This window comes from Gouania willdenowi, chromosome 9 (assembly GCF_900634775.1).
Source record: "Gouania willdenowi chromosome 9, fGouWil2.1, whole genome shotgun sequence".
Taxonomy (NCBI): domain Eukaryota; kingdom Metazoa; phylum Chordata; class Actinopteri; order Blenniiformes; family Gobiesocidae; genus Gouania; species Gouania willdenowi.
In genome coordinates this window covers 37,463,833-37,485,086 of record NC_041052.1, presented here as the reverse complement: position 1 = coordinate 37,485,086, position 21,254 = coordinate 37,463,833, and the positions used below count along the sequence as shown (strand labels likewise).

The window sequence follows — 21,254 nt, the reverse complement described above, 5'->3', positions numbered from 1 at the left end:
TTTAAAATGCAAGAAACGTTTTATTCCTCATTATTCATATGAAATTACAGAACTCTCTCCTGGTTGGTTCTGGTCAGACTGCCCTAAGCACGCCAGATACCATTGTACACTGATAGCATTCACCAATGTCTCTGCTGTGTTACACCTACTGCTATCAGCAACATACAGTACATAACACAGAGCACTGTTGTTAAACTCTGACATCCCAAACTGGTCTGTTCCCCAAATATTTTGACATAATAAACCCTGTGTCCGCATCTGACCAGCAACCCTAAAGCTAAACTATGTCTCATTCATCCAAACTGCCACAACAATTATTATACCATTACAGCAGGTAAAATAAGTATTGAACACATCACAATTTTTTCTCAGTAAACATATAAAGGGGCTATTGGCATGAAATGTTCACCATATGTTGGTAACAACCCATGTGATCCACACATGCAAAGAAATCAAACTATAGATGTCCCGGACAAGCCCCCCAATTCATGTCACGCATCAGCCTAGGGGTAACGGAACGTAACATGAAGGGCCAACCTACACTGGTCTCAAGCAGACACTCACAGACAAATACTACACATAAAAGGACACATATACCAACACAGTAACACCATAAATTAAGTTGTGTAACAATGTGAAATGACACAGGGAAAAAGTAATGAACGCACAAAGATAGGGAGGGGCAAAAAAAACCCCGGAAAGCCAAGACACCAGCTGAAATCATTATTGGAAATCAATTTTGTACCATATAATAAATACATTTCCTTAAGTGTGTTCAATGCTGTGTGGATCACATGGGCTGTTACCAACATCTTGTGAAGATTTCATGTAAATAGCAAATTTAGAAATACATTTACTGAGAGAAATGCTGATGTGTTCAACACTGATTTTACCCACTGTATATACCATTGTAATTGGAATGTCAAGAATTATCCCAGGACGAGGGCGTGGGGGTGCTCAGGCCACCATGGCTAGCAGCATTACTGGCTAATAACTTCACAAAGAAGCTACAGCTTCCTTGCGAGAAAGCACGGCAAGGGCGTGCACATGCTCAAATGGCTTCAGGGCCACTGGGTAAGCTAGATGGAGCGTACATGGTCGTGCTTCACGTTACCTTGCAGCCCCGCCTCCCCCCACAGAGATAAAGACACACTGTCAGCACTTCCTCGCAGTGTTCAACCAACATGAACACCAAGATGTTTTATTTTTTTAGTCTCCTTCCCATATGCAGTCGCAATCCCACCGTGGGTTCCTCTGACGCATGCTGGTGACCGTGTAGATGCGGTTGTGTGAGAGCGAGTAGAGCTGATCGATCAGCTCCTGCACGGCCGGGCTGGGCCACTGGTGTCCGTTCAGGTAATCTCTGATGATGAAGAAATGCTCCACCAGCAGCTCCAGGCGCTGCAAGTGACGCAGGCGGACCAGGTTCAACAGATCCTTCTCCGGTTCCCGTCGGAAAAACCTGAAGCAGAGCGTAGAATTTAGGATTTCTACAAACTGTTTAAAGTCTCAGCGTGGGAAACAAAGAGGAATATCTGTAGATACAGCTGTGATGATGAAAAGAAAAAGAGAAGCACTTCAACTGATGGGGGATGACTATAACTGGTGACCATTATACCTGATGACACTTTATTGCTGTCACTCACTTTTTACATGACCATGGGACCATGAAGGAGAGACTCAGTAGGTAGGAAATGGAACGGGTGGGGAAGAGTTGATTATTTTAAAGTGAGAATAAGATGTTAAGTTGTAGTTGTGCATATTGTGTTGTGTAATCATCCCAGTCTGGTGACAAGTGTGAAGCTTAGGTATAATGGTGGTGGCTGTGGACAGAAGGAAGGAGTGAGTGGTAATACCTAAAACAGGTATTTGGGATCAACGTCTCTAAGGTTAAGCCCAGTACGAGTTTTATCCCACAGTCCAAGGCATCGTAGACCAAGTATGTGCAAAAACCGCTACTGCAAACCCAAGCGCTGCCCCGGGCCCGAAGATGCAGCCAGGCCATCAGAAAGAGCGGAGGCCAAGGAGCCCCAGGCCACCCCCCTATGTCCGAGTAGCCCCCCAGACACCCCCAAGATCCCAAGCCAAGAGGCAGCCACCGCCCCCTACATACACACCCGAGAAAGCCCCAAGGAGCCGAGGACCCAGCTCACCCCACCATCGACCCCAACCCCAAGGCCCCCCCACCAACATGATGGAACTGATCTTGATTAGAACATACAGTAAACTGAAAATACAAGAAAGGAGAAGACCAGAAATTATAAAAACTACAGAATTTAGTAGGCACTAAATACTGTTTCATTCCACTTATTTACAAAGTTTAATTCTTTAAAATGCATCATTCTTTCATTAATTACACTCTATAGATGTTTATTTATAATATTCTAAGGAAAATGTTCAGTCGGACAAAGGGTACTTGAACGGAAGAAGTTTGAGAACCACTAATGTAATGCATAGCCGTCATCTGAAGTGTGTTTTTAATGTAGTGTGACAAAACAAGTGGTTCGGGAAAACATAAACAATGTGAAGTGTCACCACTTATAATGATCGCCAGTTGATCCGACAAACTAACAGGTGCACAAACTTCTCCTATCTGCTGAGTTGTTTTAACGCGACACTGACCGTATTCGGAGAGTTCGGAGCTCGGGGAATAATTTAGGGATCCGTCGGCAGACACTTCCACTGGAACGGTTCTGCCAGATGTCGAGCTCCTTCAGCTGTGGGAGTTTGGTTGAGATAAGGTGCAAGTCCTTCAGGGTGAGAATCATCCGCAGGGTGAGCCGCGTCACACTAGGAGGAATTTTGGCTGCATAGTTGGAGAGAGAGTTTCCACCTGGAGAAAAAGATTTACAGGAAAGGGAACCACAATATTAAAACCTGGCCTGATTTATGAAGCCTGTGATTTACAGACTGGGGTGGGATTATGAGGACCGTGGATGCTGAGGGACTCCAGGTTGGGCAGAGATGTCAGCCAGTATCCAAGGCAGCACTCCTCGTCTTTCCTGATGTGTTTGTAGTGTATTTTCAGTGAGCGGAGCGAAGTCAGGTTCTTCAGAGCGTCTTTGGACAAAGCAGATTCCATGTAATCCACCAGCTCCAGGCTGGTCAGCTCAGGACCCCCATACTGGAACGATCCTTAGAAGACACAGAGGACCAAGTCTGAGTTTAGGATAAAAGTAAAGTCTGAAAACCAATGTTATCACAGCTAGAAATGGATCAGTTCATTCCAGATTATTAGAACAAGAAATAAACGAACCAAATCTAAACAATATGGGGCCTCATTTATAACCATTACGTACACCAAAATTGGGGCCTGAAAGATGTGCACGACACTTTCGACGCAAAATTTATGATTCATAGAAATAAACGTAGCGTGAGTTAAAGCTGTGCAATTAATCAAAATTTGATTATGATTTTGATTATTACACTCAACAATTACAAAAATAACTAGGCAAGACCTGTATTTGCAAATACGTATTTGGTAACTGAAAATTGGCAGAAATGACAACCTGTATCTGGATTTGTTGACAAAATGTACAGTATAATGCAGGAACAAAATAAGATTGACCTTGACCTTAAGCAAAAGTCAAGGTCACACACTGAAAGGAAATGTTCAATGGTACCAGTCTAAGCACTGTATCTCAATTTGTGGCCAAGTTATAGGGAAAACGTTTGTGTTTGTTTGTTTTGTGACGTCGTGAACTTTGACCCCTACCAATCTTTTTAATGGTAGGTCGTACAGCTTCGGTTTAATTAAATAAACTACTCCACTCCATTTGAGATTAGCTTTTCATAAATGTAAGTCTCGAACTTGTACGATAAAACATCGTAGAGATACGGACATTTTTGTTATTTGACACTTGATGCGACCTTGACCTTGACATTTTGGCTCCAAAAAAGGTTGACAGATCATCCTTGACATTGCCTTAATGAGATGATATACTTGTCATTAGTGCTGAATTAATAGCCCAGGAGGAATTTTAGGACAAAGGAGTTGCGGATGAAAAATAATATTAAGAAGAAAAACTATGATTACAATGTATTTGACAATTTTAAATTGCCAAATACAACAATCAACAAAAAAACGATTTAAGAAAAATATATATACTGGTTAAGACTGAACAATTAATTGCATTTGCGATATTATAAAACACGATTTTCTAATCGCAAAAGCTGCAATTTATTATTTTTATTTTTTTACATCCTTATCGGTCCTGTTAACGGTATTTTTAAGGTTGCGTTAATCCTCTAGCCTCAGACAAGCATTGACTGCCGTGCTGCCTGTCAGTGCTCCTTAATGCTGCATTCACACCGGATGCGTATGTCCAGATTACATACAAAATCAATGGATCGATGCGTCCCAGATGCAAAATCTTTCCTGTGTGGCGGTGCAGTCCGATCCGCACGTCAAGAGCGTTGGCCGTGCAAGCGCGCTCCCGATTTTTTGTCATATACGCATATCGGCACAGTCGCAAGAGTTGAAAATATTGAACTTAAGCGACTGTTTCGCATGACGCGTAGGCACGAAAGCCAATCAGAGTCCTCGTTAACAATGACGTCAACGCGGAAACTGTTCTTTACCGCCAAAAAACTCCACAGAGAAGAAGAAACCATTCATATAGCGCTGCAGACATTGAAGCATGGATGAGAAGCTCATTGTTGCAGTTTGTGACCGATCCGAGCTGTACGATACTGCCAGTTACTGGTACCGGGACTGGACCAAAAAGGAATTGGCATGGAGGAGAATCAGTGAGGAGCTTGGAGTAGCTAATGTAGTAGTAAATGTTCCCTCTGTAGTTTTCATCTTTGAAAGTTGGCAATGAGCGAGGATTTGCATTAATTATAGCTAATTATAGCATAACCACTGTCACCACACCGGATTTTTTCACTATACTATTTCACATTTATGACACAAATTTCATCAATTACATTTTGAGTGGCAATATATAAAATAAATTAAACTTTTTATTGTGTTTATTAAGTATAAATATATGTTAAACCATCACATAGATATCTTTGTTCTTGTTTATATTTCTGCTGTTTATGTCAGGAGGAGGAGCCTCAGGGACACATATTTGAAGGCTTCTTCTAGTGGGGGGGTCAAAATCTAGCATCATGATTTAAAATGTAGGGTAATGTGTTTCATATCTTGTTTACTGTCACCCAAAGGCGAGTAATCAGACGAGCGAGGGAGAGGGAGCAGAAGGTGAGGATGCAGCTGGAGGTGCTGCTGATGTTGGTGGTCGTGATGATGGTGCTGCAGCAGCATCTCCTACAGGATCAAGTGCAGCCAAACCATCTAGTATGAACATGACAGAAGTTGTTTTGCATTCTGTTATAAATAAAATTGATCTATGATTGCTTGGTATATCAGTGATGACAATGTTGATCATTACCTCATTTAATGTTTAATTAAAATATATCTATGATCTTATTTAAGCAACAGTGACTTGATAAGCTATTAATATATGTATAGTTTTGTTTTTAAGGAAAAAGAGCCAAGAAGAGGCCCAGCCAGGGCCCAAGTGAGATGGACCTGGTGATCATGGAGGCCCTCAGGACACCTCCTCACACCACCACCTATATGCTCGGATGAAAGAGGCCTGCTTCCTACCCTGAAGAGAGTGCCCCCAAAAACTCGGAACTACGTCAAATTCCAAATTAATAAATTACTCATTCCAGTAAATCTGAATTTGAAACTACGTGATTATGTTTTTAATTTGGCTGGGTGGGGTGGGGATGGGGGGCACTCTTTGCATGGCAGGAACCACTTTGTAAATAGTTACAATTGAAGTATTATGAAGTAAATGTAAATAGTTTGATTAGAATCAAGGCATTATAATGTTCATGTAAATAGTTTTCTTTAAGAATTGTTGAGTAAAAACACATTTTCACATTTACTTTTGCTTTCTTTGTAATTTTTATCAATGCATCTCAACATCTATGTGTACTCCACATCTAGGTTATATATAGTGTTCATACAAGAAAAAAATGAAATTGTGTTCAGAACCAAAGAATGTTTGACCAGAGAGACGAGCTCTGATGTAAATTTTCTGTGTTCAAAATAGGGGACGGGACTCGGATAAGCAACCTGCTTCTCTCGTCTCCTTTTTCGGCATGTACACAAAAAAAAAAAAAAAAAAAAAAAAGAGAAAAAGAAAACTGTGAATGCAACCATGTCGGAAATAAACTGAATAAATAAATAAATAAAATATGGTTTCCTTGTGTCTCTGTGAGACCTTTAATGTCTTAAATTAATTTCAAAGGTGAGGTTTCTTTGATTATTTTTATCTGGTTAAAAATGAAGATGACAAATATTTCTCCCCCCATTCTGCCATATTTATTATACACATGTTAAGGCAGTAGGAAGTATACTCTATAGAAGTATGTGGTTGGCTCTTAAAAGTGCAGTTTTATGGCCTCTTGTCCAGAGTAGTTGGTGGCAACTCTCCCCAGTCCTGGCAGTGGCTCCACCTCAGCAGTCGGATTGTTTCCCCTGGCTGTGGTAGATGATTGTCGCAGGAAGTTGTGCAGAACACAGGTTATCTTTACACACTTCTCTGCAACATCTACTTTGACCTCCATGGCACGCCTGTACATCCTCCACTGAGAAGAGAGGAAGCCAAAAGCTTTCTCCACCACAATACGAGCCCGGGACAGACGATAGTTGAATGTCCTCCGCTCTCTTGGGAGGATGCGCCCAGGTAATGGCCTCATGAGGTTTTTCCTGAGAGGAAAAGTCTCATCTCCGAGAAACACGTGGCTGTGGCCCAAGGTGGTCTGCTCCTGGCAGTGTCCAGTCCGCAGGCAGGGGGAGGGTGCCGGCCCGGAGGGCCTGACCAAAGGTGGAGTTGAGAGAATCCCTCCATCACTTGTTCTCCCATAGCCCGCGACATCAATCACCCTGAAGCAATAATTTGCATCTACAAAGGCAAGGAGAACTAAATAATACGTTCCCCTGTAGTTGTAGAACATGGATCCTGAGTTGGGGGGGTTTAAGGAGCTTTAAGTGCTCCACAGCAAAGAGAGAAATTCCACTTTGTCTCAAAGGTCTCAGAAATGAACTTCCACTCCTCTGTGGTGGGAACAGCCATGAACTCCTCCACTAGACAGTCCCAAATAGCAGCTACAAACCTCAGCCACAATGATGGAGACCCCAACACAGAAGCTGTTTGCAATGGTCCTGAAGGAATCACCTGTGGCCAGGTACCTGCACAGTGAACAACACAGAAAAGATTAGATGGATTGATAATCAGATATACATAATGTGGGTGTGTGCGTGTGTGCACAAAAGAGGGAGAGATGAGAGAGAGTACAGGCCTTATCTCCCAAAATATGTGTAGCCAGAGGACAATAATTTATAGTGAATAATGATTTATGATTACTTAATAAAATTCAATGAATTATAAACAATAAATAATATTATTAATGAAGCAGGCCTTACTTCCCAGAATAGGTGTCTCCAGAGGACAAACATTTTAATAATTCTGATTTTAATGAAGTATCTATCCATCTTTGTGTATTTGAGAGATAAGCCCGATGAATCATGGATCTTCGATTTATGAAACTTACCGAAGACAGATTGACAGCCGTTCGGCCGCAAAGATGGAACGCTGGTAGTTGGTGTCCTGCCGGGAGATCCTTGGGCCAATCCGACCCAGTAGGTCGTCGAATTGGGCAATGGTCAGTCGCAGGTATCGCTGGAAGCAGTCATCATCCAGGCGCAGCTCCTGGAGCAGGCAGTGAAACTCACCAAGTTGGGTACGTCGCTGGTTTACCTGGTGAATCCAGGAACGCCGGTGGCGAGTTTTTTGATGGCTCTCCCTCTTCAAAAAAAGGTAAAGAGCAGCAATTTGCCTGGGGTCCTCCATAGTTGAGTAGAAAAAGAAACAGCCTGGTTGCCACCTTTTTGGGAATCTGGTGGGCGGTGCTTAGTTTCAGACGCACATATGAAGCGAATTGGGGACAGTTTTTTTACCCTGCGGAACATTTCGTGCAGCAGATGCGTCTGGTGCCGCAGAAGACGCATTTGGTGTGAACGCAGCATAATGCTGTTTCTGGCCTCGAATTCGTGCCTCACGTCCCAAGTTGGACGCTTGCGCACAAATCAGTACGCTTGTCACCAGCATCGAAGATGCTGGGTACGCGCGTCCAAACAAGTTGGGAAGGGAGCGCGTTGAGGGGAGGAGCTTCTCTGTTGCTGGTGGTGTTCATACAATGGATGATATTATGGTGATCAGTTACGTTCATAATTCACCCAGTGACTGTGAAGTGGTGGAACATTGTGTTGATAAGGCTGTGTTTCTGGTCAGATGTATTTTGGTGTGACTCAGTGTGTGCACTGTGATGTCAGAGGCCTATAGCGAAGTGTGGGTGAATGGAGAATAAAGTTTGGAGTTCCTTGCTGAACACGCAGACTCCCGTTCATCGGCTCTACATTATCGAGAGAGTGGCTTGGCTTATTTGCACCTCGACGCCGTTTCTGGATTCACCAAAGCTGCGCTCGGACCAGAGTCACTTTCAGCGCTACTTCCGTCTCTCCCATCCCCAGTTTGATGACCTGCTGACCCACATCGGCGCTCTCATCTTCTACCAGGACACCAACTACAGGCGCTCTATTCCAGCAGAAGAGCACCTGTCCATCTGTCTCCGCCTCCGGTCAGTGTTTTTTTTTCTTCTCATTATTCTGAATACGGTCACGGTAGGGGTGGGCGATATGGGAAAAATATATCACGATTTTTTCTTTGTTAAATCACGATCACGATTTTATCACGTTTTTTTCATTCAAATCATTTAGACTATTTTAAAGTTATTTACCAATAAAACAAACCAATTCACTTACTTAAAATCATCACCCTAAATGGAAAAAAGGAATAAAAGATCATTTAGGACAAGGTAATGATCTGGGTTTTTTTTTTTTAAATTGTATGTAAGCAATTCATCAAACTGGTTCGTAGTACAATTAACATCAAACAATTATTTTAGTCACACACGGTCATTTTACTTTGTTTAACTAAAGTGGTGTAGCATTAGCATTAGCAACACTTGCTACATAGTCAGTCTAGTGATTTCTATTTGTTATTGAGGTAATACACTCATATTAATAAATTCCTACTTTAAGCAGTCTTTGAACGCCTCATTTCACACAGTTTAGACAATCATATCCTTTACAAGATAAAACGTTACTGCTTTGGTTACATTAGGCCTGGGTGATATGGACCAATATTCATATCTCTCCTCAAAATGGCAATAAGCGATATAAACTCCATTTATTTATTTATTTATTTTTTCAATAGTTTTACAAGAAAAACAAGAAAAATTTGCCACAAATACCCTTTCATTAATCACTAGCAGCACAATAACAACATTTTGGGTCACTTTTGACTTTTTCCTTCATTAAGGCTGAAATGTGATTAAATTATGTAGTGTTGCTTTTTCAGGGCAGTTCTGAGATGCTGAAAGTAGTTTTTAAAGTAAATGACATTCAGGACACTGTCTCTTTAAGAATATGGAAACAGCCCTGTTAGCTACAGCAGCAGATCTCTACTATAGCGCAGCGACAGAGAGTTAGTTATAGAAGAGAAACACATGCAGTGTTTTCTCAAACATATTTCAGTGCTTCAACACTCAGAACTGACGGAGTTTAACAGGACAGACAGACATCTGCACTGAGCCTCTGACAGACAGTCACTAACACGGAGGAAGCAGCACAGCTAACTCAGTGTGTACGTGCACTGGGGGAAGGGGTGGGGGGAGTGTACTTCTGCCCCGTTTAAGCGCTTAATAATCTGTAATGTCTGTAACGCTGACATGTTGACTAGCAAATGATGTGATTTGGCAGAGAAAAAAAACCATTGGATGTGCTGTGTATAGACCACAGACATACTGTATGACGCAGACACGGCACCGCAAGGGTTAAAATGTGAACTACAGACGGTTCTACGATCCCCGTGATTTGGGAGATCGTAGAACCGTCTCCAGTATTATATAGTTTAATATAATATTGTTTTATTGGATATTATTTAAATGTTTTTATTTATGTATTACTTCCGAATGTTACTTGTATATACAGTATATTATTTCAGGTAATATTGTGTTCAATTTGGCCCTGAAAATAAAAGGGTATTGTATTTTGACAAAGTGCATGCGTTTTTTTTTTGTTTTTTTTTAAATACCGGTTTAAGCACAGTTTAAAAAATACCGAGTAGGCACCAGTATCAGATAAAACCCAACCGATGCCCAACCCTAGTCGTCCCAGCGTAGCAGTCGTAGCGTAGGTTTCCCCGCACATCGGCCGCTACCGTGCCTCGGCTGCCGGCAGCATTTAGTTCGAGTGGTGACTTGCGATCATATATTTTCTTACAGCTGAAACATTGCAAGTTAATATGGTAAAACAGGGGAAAATCAACATAGTTAGCCACATTGTCACGACCCAGTGCAGCAGCCATCAGAGGCACAGCGCAGTAATTCTTTTTTGCACAATTTTTCATTGTTAAGTTATGTTTGATATGCTTGATTTGAATTTGTATTGTTTAGATAGTTGGTTTAGTGTTTTATAAAAAAAAAAGTTATTTATACTGTATTTGTATTGTTTTATTTATACATTCATAGTCTTTTATTTAGAACTATTTATTTTGTATTTTTCATTTATTTTGTGTGCCATTAATAGTGACAACCAAAATCGTGATCGCGATCAAAATTTGATTAATTGTGCAGCCCTAACTGATCCCAACACTGATATCAATATATCTTGAATCCCAATATATTGTCCAAGCCTAGTAAATAGACATGTTTGTGTAATAATCCCTCACCGGGGTGCTCTGGGTCGGCCGGGCTGAAGTAGTCGTCGGGCAGAGGCTTCCGCAGCTCGGACATCGTCCCCCAGGAGAGATGGCGAAGCTTCTTGAGACCGAGCAGTAAGCCGTGGAAGACGGGCATGGGCACAGGTCTCACCCTAGTCCCGCACCGGCACTCGGACTCCTTCGGGTGGAAGAGCAGAAACCGCAGGTTGGAAAAGCCGGACACGGTTCGGATGAAGTCCTCCTCGGACGGTATCTGGACGTTGCACACGCTGAGGTGAGTCAGCTGCTCGGCGAGCCTCTCAGCCAGCGTGAGGCTGATCAGCGGCTCCGACCAGGCAGCGTTCCGTACCCCGAGCTCCCTGAGGCTCTCGAAGCGCCACAGGTTATCCAGGTACTTCTCCTGGTACTGGCGACACCCGTCCAGGAAGACCACGGCAGTGAGCGACGGCAGGAAACGCAGCAGGCGGCGCCACTCTTGGCGCCGCAGATGACGCACCGCCACCCGGGTCAGCCTCCTGGACTCCAGGGTGGACCAGAAACCGAAGGTGTAGCGGCGAAGATCTGACAGCACCACCGTGGAGTCCCGCCACAGAGACGGGTGGTCAGACAGCGTCCGCAGGCGGCGGGAGCTCGCACGCACCACGTACCTATCCTCCTTGCTCAGATAGCTGAGCACGAGCACCCAGAGCTCCGGGGGCAACACGGACGAAAAGTCCACCAGAGAGGGGCCATTGTTCAGAGAGGTTAACGACATGACTGCAATATAAATCACAGCTAACAACAACAAACAAAGCTGATCAACGCACGTTGATGACGACAGCAACGTGAGTTTGATGCCCCCCCCCCAACCACTACTTCTGCAGTCTTTAAGAATGAGGCAGCGTCCGAATAGTCCCTCCTATTTCCTTTACTATCCACTGTTCCTTCACCCCCGGAAGTGTTTAAGTGGCGGCCATGATAAAGAGTGTTCAAGTTGTCTTTAAGTTCAGAAAAAGAGGCTCAATGCTTCCTTTTTTTATACTGATACATTATTTACCAAAGGTGACGAGATAATGCTGACCACAATTCCTTGCGGCGACAACATTTAAAGCAGAACTATGTAACTTTTTTTTTACCTCAATAAATCTTTCTCATAGTCCCTGTGAGCTAACACAAGTGTTTATGGGGTGATTGGGGGGGTCTTTCATCTCCCCCCGCTGCCTCTGGCCAGAAAACCGCACTTGAAACTTTCCTGCCTCCGACCCGGTGGCAAGACGTACTGCTTTACGGCAGCCCAATACAAACTAATGCTAGATTATGACCAGCCCCGTGGCTGCACACGGTTGTCTACAAATTCACTTTTCTCAAACTGATATCATGGCGGAGCCAGCAAAAAAAAAAGGCAAAGAAGACCTTTGTTCGAGGAACGTATCAACTTTATGCAGTGACAGCTCAGCTGCAACACACAGCGATCACACACACTGTTGTCGTGGCAACAGGCATGCACACACACTCACAACCCAGTTCTCCAGTAGGCAGCACACACACAAATATATATGTGTGAAAGCACCCTTAGTGTCATTGTTGTATTAGGATTTTTCAGTGATCGGTTGCTATCGTCTTGGGAGAACAAATGTGCGCATGTAGCTGTGGGGTGGTGTGGAGTTTTAAGTCGTCAATAACTGCATTGATTGACAGTATTTAAACAGTACACAGTCACATGTATGTGTGTATATAATAATTGTTTATGTAGTTCCATTAATAGGTTTTTTTCCTAACGTAAATTCGTTTTAAAGATTAGCGTAAACGGCTAGCTTATCTGCTCTTTTGACGTAGTTAAGGCTAACATTAATTTGGTTAAAAACCGTGTTGATATGTATTGTATACATGATGTATTGCTATGAATTTTCATTCATGTTTTTAAACTTGTATCGTATTATGATCAATCATATCGCAATGCTTATTGACATACTAATAGACATATAACTTGTATGCATACAACCAACTTCTATTTCTATATAAACACTGGAAACAAAACTCAGACTGTGATTATTTTATGGAGACTGAATTAAATGTGGAAACCAAGAGTAAAAAAGGTCTGTCATTTATTCATTTCAATTGCTAGGTGGTGGGGTGATTAAGGATTACATTAAATTTAAATTCAAAGTGTTTATTGTCATATGTGCAATTAGAAACACGTTTTCCTGTACAATGAAATTACTACCTTGCTTATGAACTAAGATATAATAATGTGTTTATACAAGTTAAATCTAACAGTGGAAAATACAACACTGCCAATAGAACTAACAACAGCTGGATTAACCTTGATGTAGAGACAAAACAAGCTGCAAACTTGTGTGTCCAAAAGAGACATTCCCGAGTGGTGACACTATGGATGAAAAGGGAAAAACCTTCCAAACACCTTCGAAAGAGGAACTATTCTTGAACTGGAGGAATGCTAACAACGTCTGGCAGGGAACAAGGCCAACATGAACAACGATAGAGAGGAGGAGGAATAAAAAAAAAAAAAAAGACAACACTGACTACAAATGAGAATACACAAAAAAGGACTGTTCAGAACAACTCAAGAATGTTTGACCAGAGAGACATGTAAACCCATGTAAATTTGCGATGGTAAAACAGGGGATGGGACCCAGATAAGCAAACTGCTTCTCTCGTCTCCTTTTTCGGCATGTACAAAAAAAAAAAAAAAAAAAAAGTGAATGTAACCATGGCGGAAATAAACTGAATAAATAAATAAATAAAATAAAATAAAAATTTAAAAGGGGGGTGTTTAAAAATTCATACTAGTTTAGTTTCTTCCATTTCAGTAATCCCCTGGTAATTTGAAAAAAAATAAATAAATAGGCTTCCACTTGGTGACGTAATAATCGGACTGCCGCGCCTCCTTTCCTCAGCTTAAAAGCAAATACGAACGCTCTACTTTAACACTTCCGGGGGTTAAAGAACAGTAGATAGGAAAGGAGATAGGAGGGAATATTCGGACGTAGCCTCAGTCCCACTCTGAAATACTTCCCCACTGCTCTATAATCACAGACAGTAGCGGGCTGTCGGCTCGGTGCGCGAAGGAGAGATGTCGGGCAGAAAGCCCCGGTCGGTGGCCAACCCTCTGGAGTCTACCATCACCAGCCCGAGTGAGAGGATCCTGAAGGAATGCCACTGTCTGTACGTGGACAGCGACCACGGTAAAGAAAAAATACATACATGGTCCACATTCAGGAGAACCAGTAACCAGGGACAGGTCCTAGACTCACACTGACACTGGACCCTGTCATTCAGAGAAGCTGTTTACCAGCAGCTGTTGGTCTGTGTCACTAACACTGACAGGAAACACATGGAGCAGCCCGTCCCACACTGACTGGATCGTGTCCCAGGTTCTTACTGTTTTACTGGTGCTGTCTGTTTCACCTTCCTCAAAGTTAGGTAATAAATATGTGAACTCCCTCTCACTCGTTCACCTCCACTTCTAAGTTTATATTTTAGCATTTATTATTTACTTATGGGCCCCTTTGAATGACACACCTATTTTTCTACCTGTTCATGTAAATACCTGCTTTGACACACACTGTGTAGAAGGAACTGTTTTTTTCAGGGGCTTCATACAATGATTTCTAAGGCATATTTTAAAGTCTCTAAATCAGGAGTCACCAACATTTTTCAAACCGTGAGCGTCTTTAAAGATGCTGAATAGTCTGAAATCTGCAGGAGTTAAATACCACATAAGCAAAATTCATGTCAGCATTTAGAATCATGACCAATCTGAGCATTAATACAGGAAAGAAAAAAGGGTTTGTGTAGTTTTTATTTCCATTTTGTCTATTTTCTGGATATTTTTGTGTTTTTTTTTTTTTTGTTATAATTGTATATATTTTGGAGTCATTTTGTGTGTTTTTGTTGCATGTTTTTGGAGCGATTTTGTGTAATTGTGTTGGGGTTTTATTTTTTATATATTTTTTTGCAATCGTTTTGTGTGTTTTTGTTGTCATTTTGTATATTTTTCTGATATTCTGTTTATTTTTGTTCTCATTTTGTGGTTTTTTTTTATTATAATTTGTTATGCCTTTTGGAGTAATTTTGTGTACTTTGTTGTTGTTTTGTATGTTTTTAGAGTTGTTTTTGTTGTGTGTTTTGGTGCAATATTGTGTTGTGGTTTTATACATTTTTCAGTGTTTTTATGTTTTTTTGTATTGTCATTTTGTATATTATTCTCTGTATTTTTGTTCTCATTTTGTGTTTTTTTTTTAAAAATTTAATTTATTATGCTTTTTGGAGCAACTAGTGCAGTGTACTTGTAGGAAGTATATATTGCTATTTTACAGGATTCAGTTTAATATTGCCAATGGAAAAACGACACACACATAAATACACACGGACCTAGGCAAACAGAACAGGCTTCACCGGGGCATGAAGCAGCAGAGCTTTACTAATGATGTTCGGATCATTACAAAGTTCATTTTTACACTCAACGTCCTGAATAGTAGAGATAGAACAGCTGTTGAATTAACCACTGGCTTTGATTGACCAAAGTACGGACTTCTATCTGCTTTCTCTGCTGCTTTCTCTTCTGCTCTGCGGAGCAAAGTGAAACAGTCGGGACGTGGCGCACGTTGAGGTGTGTTGCATGTCGGGGTGTGGAAGAAATTTTCAAGTGTTGAGACGCAGCGGAACATTTTCAAGGATTATATCACAAACTTTCCTTTATTGTTCTATGCAAATATAATGCCTATGATTTCCTTTTACCGATAGGTGGCGCTATGACTATGAATGAAGGTTGGGTTAAACCATCACTCTTTTTTTTTTGGCATACAAATGAAAGCTGCGATAATTAATTAGCATATATTTAGCTCTACAAACTCTTCAAAGCCAGCGAAGGCTCATCACAGTCCTACCTCCACAGTCACAGCTCAGAAGGATTTGGTGAATTTAAAATGAGAAGGCAACAGAAGGCCTTACAGTTTTGATTATGTCTAGTATTTATGTCATTGTCATAGTTAAGAGTATACAAAATTGCAATGAACAAAGCGAGCATCATCTCAAATGGGATGAAATCTGGCAGTATAAACAGACTAGCTTGTAGCTAGTCGACTAAATGAACTGTGCAGAGCATAATATTTAGCACTGTAATATAGGCTACACATACAGTATATAGTGAAAGCTGAGCTGTTCTAACTTATCCTGAGTTACCATGACTGCCTGTCAACATTGAGCTGTTCTGCAAAGCTGCATTCAAGACAATTTTATGAAAGAATACATGAACGGTATCATTGCGGTCCAAATCCGACGTTGCACACCCTTAAACCAAGCAGCAGCCACGTTGAAACTCTCAGGTCTGTCTGATCCTGATGCGGTGAGATATTTGAGATGGACATACACACACAGACTGTACACAGATTGCTTTGTAGATAGATATATAGTTATATTCTGCATATTTTCTTCTTGTTTTGTATGTTTCTAGAGTAATTTTGTTGCATTTACTTTTGGAGTTGCATGTATACTATTTTAATGTTTTTATTTTTGTATTATTTAATTTTTTTTGGACTGTAATGCGTGCACTTGAATGGAATAGCATAGAATAGAATAAACCTTTCTTGATCCCCACAGGGGATGCACACGTTGCAGCAACACCATAGAATAGCAAAAGTAAACAGTTCAGTAACAACAAAAAATGAAAACCAATATTGGATAATATAGCAAATATACAACTGTGGGGTGGACATAAACTAGAAACAGATTAAACTAAATTTTTAAACAAAAAAAAAGCAACAGCATAAAAAAACACAAAGTTTAAATGACAAATGAAGGAATAAGGTTGGGGGGGTTGTGTTCAACAGGTGGTATTAATCCTTATTTAATTAACAGTCTTTTGGCTGTGCCATCCTTCTCTATGGACCCTAATATGTGTCTCCTACGTCTTTTCAGGCCTGGTAAAGATCGCCACCAGCCTTGGCGTTCGGCTCCTGCCTCCCAGAAAGAAGATCTTTGTGATGATAATGGGAAATCACTCTGCAGGAAAGAGCTCCTTTATTAACTGGTAACAACCTATTATTTAACCATTATGTATGTTTCTATTCTAACTTACACCACCAGCTCATTTATCCCTATAAGGGCAGCATGTTGCAGAAATACAGCTCATCTTAATTCTGACAGATCACCAACCTCCCATTGTTTTTGGAAAGCTGAATGCCTCTAGAAAACAAAGGCACTGTCAGTGATAACATGCAAACTACATAGTGATTTAGTAGGGTTAATCCAACGGAGTGCAAACCCTCAACCTAATATTTGTGTGTAAAATGCCAACTTCCACATTTATTTATTTTGAGGAGTTTTCAACAACGTTCCGTAGGGCTGGGAAATATGGACCAAAATTCATATTTTGACATTTTTCTCAAAATGGCGAATTACAATGTAAATCTCAATATTTTTAACTCAAAGTCTTGCCAGAAAGACAATTGTAAGTTAAATTTGCTGATGAAAAATGCCACACTGGCACATTTATTAACAAACAGCTGATCAATATGTGCTACTTTTGGCATTTTCTCCTTTAATAGACAGCACGTGTGAGTGAGTTCTGTAGCGTTGCTCGTTTAGGGGAATGTCTGGGTTAGGACGCACTCAGAAATCCATCTAACTGTGCTTTTCATGCTGTTCTGAAAAGTAGTAAAAGCAGCAACTCCTAAAACAAGTATTTTAATTCAAAATAAGCTATAAAATAAAAATGTATATGTATCAATATCCCAGCCCTACTACACTACAGGCTCAATAAGTATATACTGTGTACTGTATACTATTGGTATGATTAGGATGTTGAGCGTTCCCACTGAAGTATACTTCCAAGTTTTCTAAGATGCATTTGGAATGTACAACATCAAAAACCTGAATTATATTGAGATTAAATATCTCTGTTGATTCTCCACCTTTGAAAGTTCTGAAAACATTTTAAGTGAGAAAGTGACCAAGTAGAATATCATCATGTGCTCATTTCATCCATAAAACTCACGTATACACATTTTATTCCCACATTTCAAAGTTTTTTGGAGACCCTCTATTGCGCTACTGACAAAACTTCTGGTTAACTTCAAAATAAGAGCTCTATTTACAAAAGGGTTGAAAATCTAATGGAAGACATGAAGAGATGCTTTTGTTTTGAAAAGGGAATGTTTGATTTAATATTTAGCTTGAAGCCGGTCCAAGGACGATGTTGCATTCCCCTCACAATGCATCATGTGGCGGTTGAGTATGACTAGTGTGCCAACCGTGCATACTTAAAGAACGTGTGCCGGTTGTGTATCCTGTGATCTGACACCTGACAACGTGAAACCAACATCAACTTAACAGTTAATGGACATGAGTAGATGTCATGAAATCATCAGTCCTGATCAATCCTTTACTTACATTAATGAGGACGCACACTTTGATGTGTGTGGGCTAGGGTTGGGGTCAATTACATTTTAAAATTACAATTGCTTCTTCAATTATACATGTTCAATTATAACTCAGTTATGATTACATTGACCAGCATTTTTTCTAATTACAATGAAAATTACAAATATTATTTCTCCCTTTAAGTCAATTACAATTATGTTCTAAATTACCAAACTTCAATTACAAAATAGTCACAATTACTCAGCCTTTGATAAATAACCCCATAAAACGTGACCTTTGCTTTCTGTTAGCATCTCTAATGATAACGGGGCAGTTTAACCCACGTCTTAAATTATCTGTAAAATACACTAAGAAATATTACTGTTATATTCAATCCTCAAGAAAACTAATAGGTACACTTTATATATGAAACATATAATTTAATAATTGTTATTCATGTATATGTAAGTCATAGGACTGTAACTTAGTTCCCCAGGTTTGCGTTTAATTAAATTGTAATTGACAGTTTTCATTGTATGTTCATGCCAATTACAAATGCAATTATATGAACTGAATTACAATTCAGTTATGATTACAACAGCAACATATTTTTCCAATTATATTTAAATCATATTTGTAATTCATTTCCTATGATGCAATTACAACTGACCCAAACCCTGAGAGTTGGGGTTGTACGTCACTGAGGATTTGGATTTTGTGCACGTGCATTAGTAAGAGTTTACAATGCTGTTTCACTTTCCAGGTACGCTGAAGAGCATATACAGAAAACGGGTGTGGCCATCGAGACACAGGGGTTTACGTTCATTACGAGTGGCCGTAAAAGAGAATCTCTGACGGTAAGAGAAGCCCAAGGAGAGCTGATGTTTGCAGCTGTCCCACTTAGTGAGACTATGTTAGGTCTGAGACATCAGTGGAACCATGATAACCATTTCTTCCTCTATTATATTCACTTTGCTAAATGAGTTTTCTCTGATCTGTGTTTGTTAAAAGGTGGAAATCTTTAAATCAGGGGTGTCATACTCATTTTAGTTCAGGGGCCGAACACGGAACAGTTTGATCTTAAGTTGGCCTCAGATTTTATGCTAGAAAACGAGTAATTTCTACATTATTGTGCCCTAGATTGCACTTGTACGTATAGATAAAATACAAAATATGTAAGAAACTGACAATATCCAAGCAATAAGTGACAGATATTAGTTCCAACACTCACTTTAAATTGCCTAGATCTTGTGATCAATTTGTATTTAATTAAGGGAAATATTATGTCATAATTTGAGGAAAATTGAAGAATTTTGAGTTTTTTCAACAATTAAACATTAAGAATGACTGGGATCATGCGATTCAAGCACCAGGAAAACTGTGTACACCTCCAAATATTGTTGAGTTTCATTCATAAAATTTTTCTCTTATTTTTATTTTTTTAAAGTTCACGGAATTGCAGAAATGTGTTGTTCTGAACTAGAGAAATACAAACCAGTGCATACAATCATTGTGTCTGCAGTACTTTTACACCCTTGTTTGTCTCTTTTTAAAGGGGTGGTATTATGAAAAAATCACTTTATAATAGTTTTGCTACAGTGATATACATCCCTTTAGCCACATTCAGAGGGTCAAAGTTGAAAAAGTTCTGTTCCCTCCCTCCCTTGTTATTCCACATTTTGTAAAAAATCAGCTCCAAATGGGCGAGTTGGATTTTCACACAGCCTGAAGCACTGAGACGGACTCACAATCACAATAGCCGCTTAAATAGCCATGTGTTTTACTGTAATGTGCAGTTTTTTGGCTGAAAACAATAACAAAAGTGTGTGGATAGCAAAATAAATCACTTTGGTGATCACTGATCAGCCTCGCAAGACTCGCAAGAGCGACACATGAAGTCTGCGTCTACAGACACGCCTACTCATGAATATGCATAAGTAGGCTCCAAAACAACCCGTTTTTAGAACTGCTCAGAAAGTGACTTTTCAGAGGCTAAAACTCTGGAAAACAGGCGAGTTTGGGAAAACAAACCTCAAATACTATGTTTTTGGGGTTCTTAGAACAAATGGAGATGGGTGAAAACAGCATAATACCACCCCTTTAAGCTAGTTTTGGGTTTTTCCACCATGCGCTTCATCAGTGATCTCATTATCAGCTGCATGTGCACAACTTTTCTAATGATTTTGCATTGGACCAAGACAAGCCTCATGTCATATTTTCTATTTTTCACACTACTTCCTGTGAATTTTAATTTATCTTAAACTGTTCTTTTTTTACATATATACATGTTTTACATAAAGTGATGTAAGAGAAGCAGATTAAGCCTGCCTTCTAATTAGTGATGGATAACTCATTGGCGACACCCACACCTCCAGCCTGGCTGCTGCTGGTTGCTTCTGAATGCTTATTTTCTTATGACAGCTGTGTCTAGGATCTTTTCCTCTCTGCTGAAATGTACATATTAGAAGATCTATGCACCATATATGTTTTATTAACTTTTAAAAATGGGACCACTCTACCATTTTCAAGCCTGTGTTCCGCCATCTCGAAATCACGTGATTGATGATGTCACACTGCCTGTAAACATCCCATTGTCCTCCACCGGAGTGAAGCGTTCAGCCCGCCCCCCAGATCATTCAGCAGCCTTTTAGATCATTCAGCAGCTCCTCAGTGAAAATGACAACTTGTACTGCTCTTGGTGGCCATAAACAATCAGGAAAAGCCAAAGATGTCAATATGAACCTCTTCTGTTTACCGAAAGAGGACAAAACAGTTGTGACCCGAAAAACGATCCATGACCGCAGGGGGGCATTTCCAACTCTGCAGTTAGGTTGTAGACAACAAAGCAGAGAAGAAGAGCTCTCCCAAGGGACCTCCACTATCTCCCTCGCCGACACGCTCTGGTAGCCAAAGTTACTGTTGAAGGACTCCCACACAAAAAGACTTCTATCCTCATTATAAAATTATTCATGGATGCTCCAAGGGGCCAGATTTGGCCCCCGGGCCATGAGTTTGACACATGTGCTTTAAATGATGCAAATCCCAGAGCCTCAGCCTGCGTGCGTGTGTGTGTGCGTGTGTGTTGTCACT

General features: G+C 40.5%; 2 protein-coding genes across 4 annotated transcripts in view; one reads left to right on the top strand and one right to left on the bottom strand.

Annotated features, from left to right (window-relative positions):
* LOC114470339 (uncharacterized) lies at nucleotides 1-11,701 on the bottom strand. The gene is made up of 4 exons (XM_028458497.1): nucleotides 10,812-11,701; nucleotides 2,932-3,135; nucleotides 2,623-2,833; nucleotides 1-1,462 (listed from the first exon to the last, which is right to left on the bottom strand). The coding sequence occupies exons 1-4, from the start codon at nucleotides 11,554-11,556 to the stop codon at nucleotides 1,210-1,212; spliced, it is 1,413 nt and encodes a 470-aa protein (XP_028314298.1). The 5' UTR covers nucleotides 11,557-11,701; the 3' UTR covers nucleotides 1-1,209.
* A 2,040-nt stretch (nucleotides 11,702-13,741) lies between these two features.
* Nucleotides 13,742-21,254, top strand: part of LOC114469662 (uncharacterized) — a 29,051-nt gene continuing 21,538 nt past the window's right edge. For all 3 annotated transcript variants that reach the window (XR_003674794.1, XR_003674793.1, XM_028457391.1), the window contains exons 1-3: nucleotides 13,742-13,987; nucleotides 16,722-16,833; nucleotides 18,928-19,021. Coding sequence is in view for 1 of the 3 variants with exons in the window: in XM_028457391.1 (XP_028313192.1) it covers nucleotides 13,876-13,987; nucleotides 16,722-16,833; nucleotides 18,928-19,021 (318 nt within the window). In the remaining 2 variants the exon portion in view is untranslated. The remainder of the gene's footprint in view (nucleotides 13,988-16,721; nucleotides 16,834-18,927; nucleotides 19,022-21,254) is intronic.

Excerpts from the sequence above, each read along its gene's own strand:
- LOC114470339 (XM_028458497.1), bottom strand. The coding sequence starts at position 11,556 with ATGTCGTTAACCTCTCTGAACAATGGCCCCTCTCTGGTGGACTTTTCG. Across the intron at positions 3,136-10,811 it reads GGCCGACCCAGAGCACCCCG|GATCGTTCCAGTATGGGGGT; the intron begins GTGAGGGATTAT and ends GTGTCTTCTAAG. Across the intron at positions 1,463-2,622 it reads CTCCGAACTCTCCGAATACG|GTTTTTCCGACGGGAACCGG; the intron begins GTCAGTGTCGCG and ends GCTCTGCTTCAG.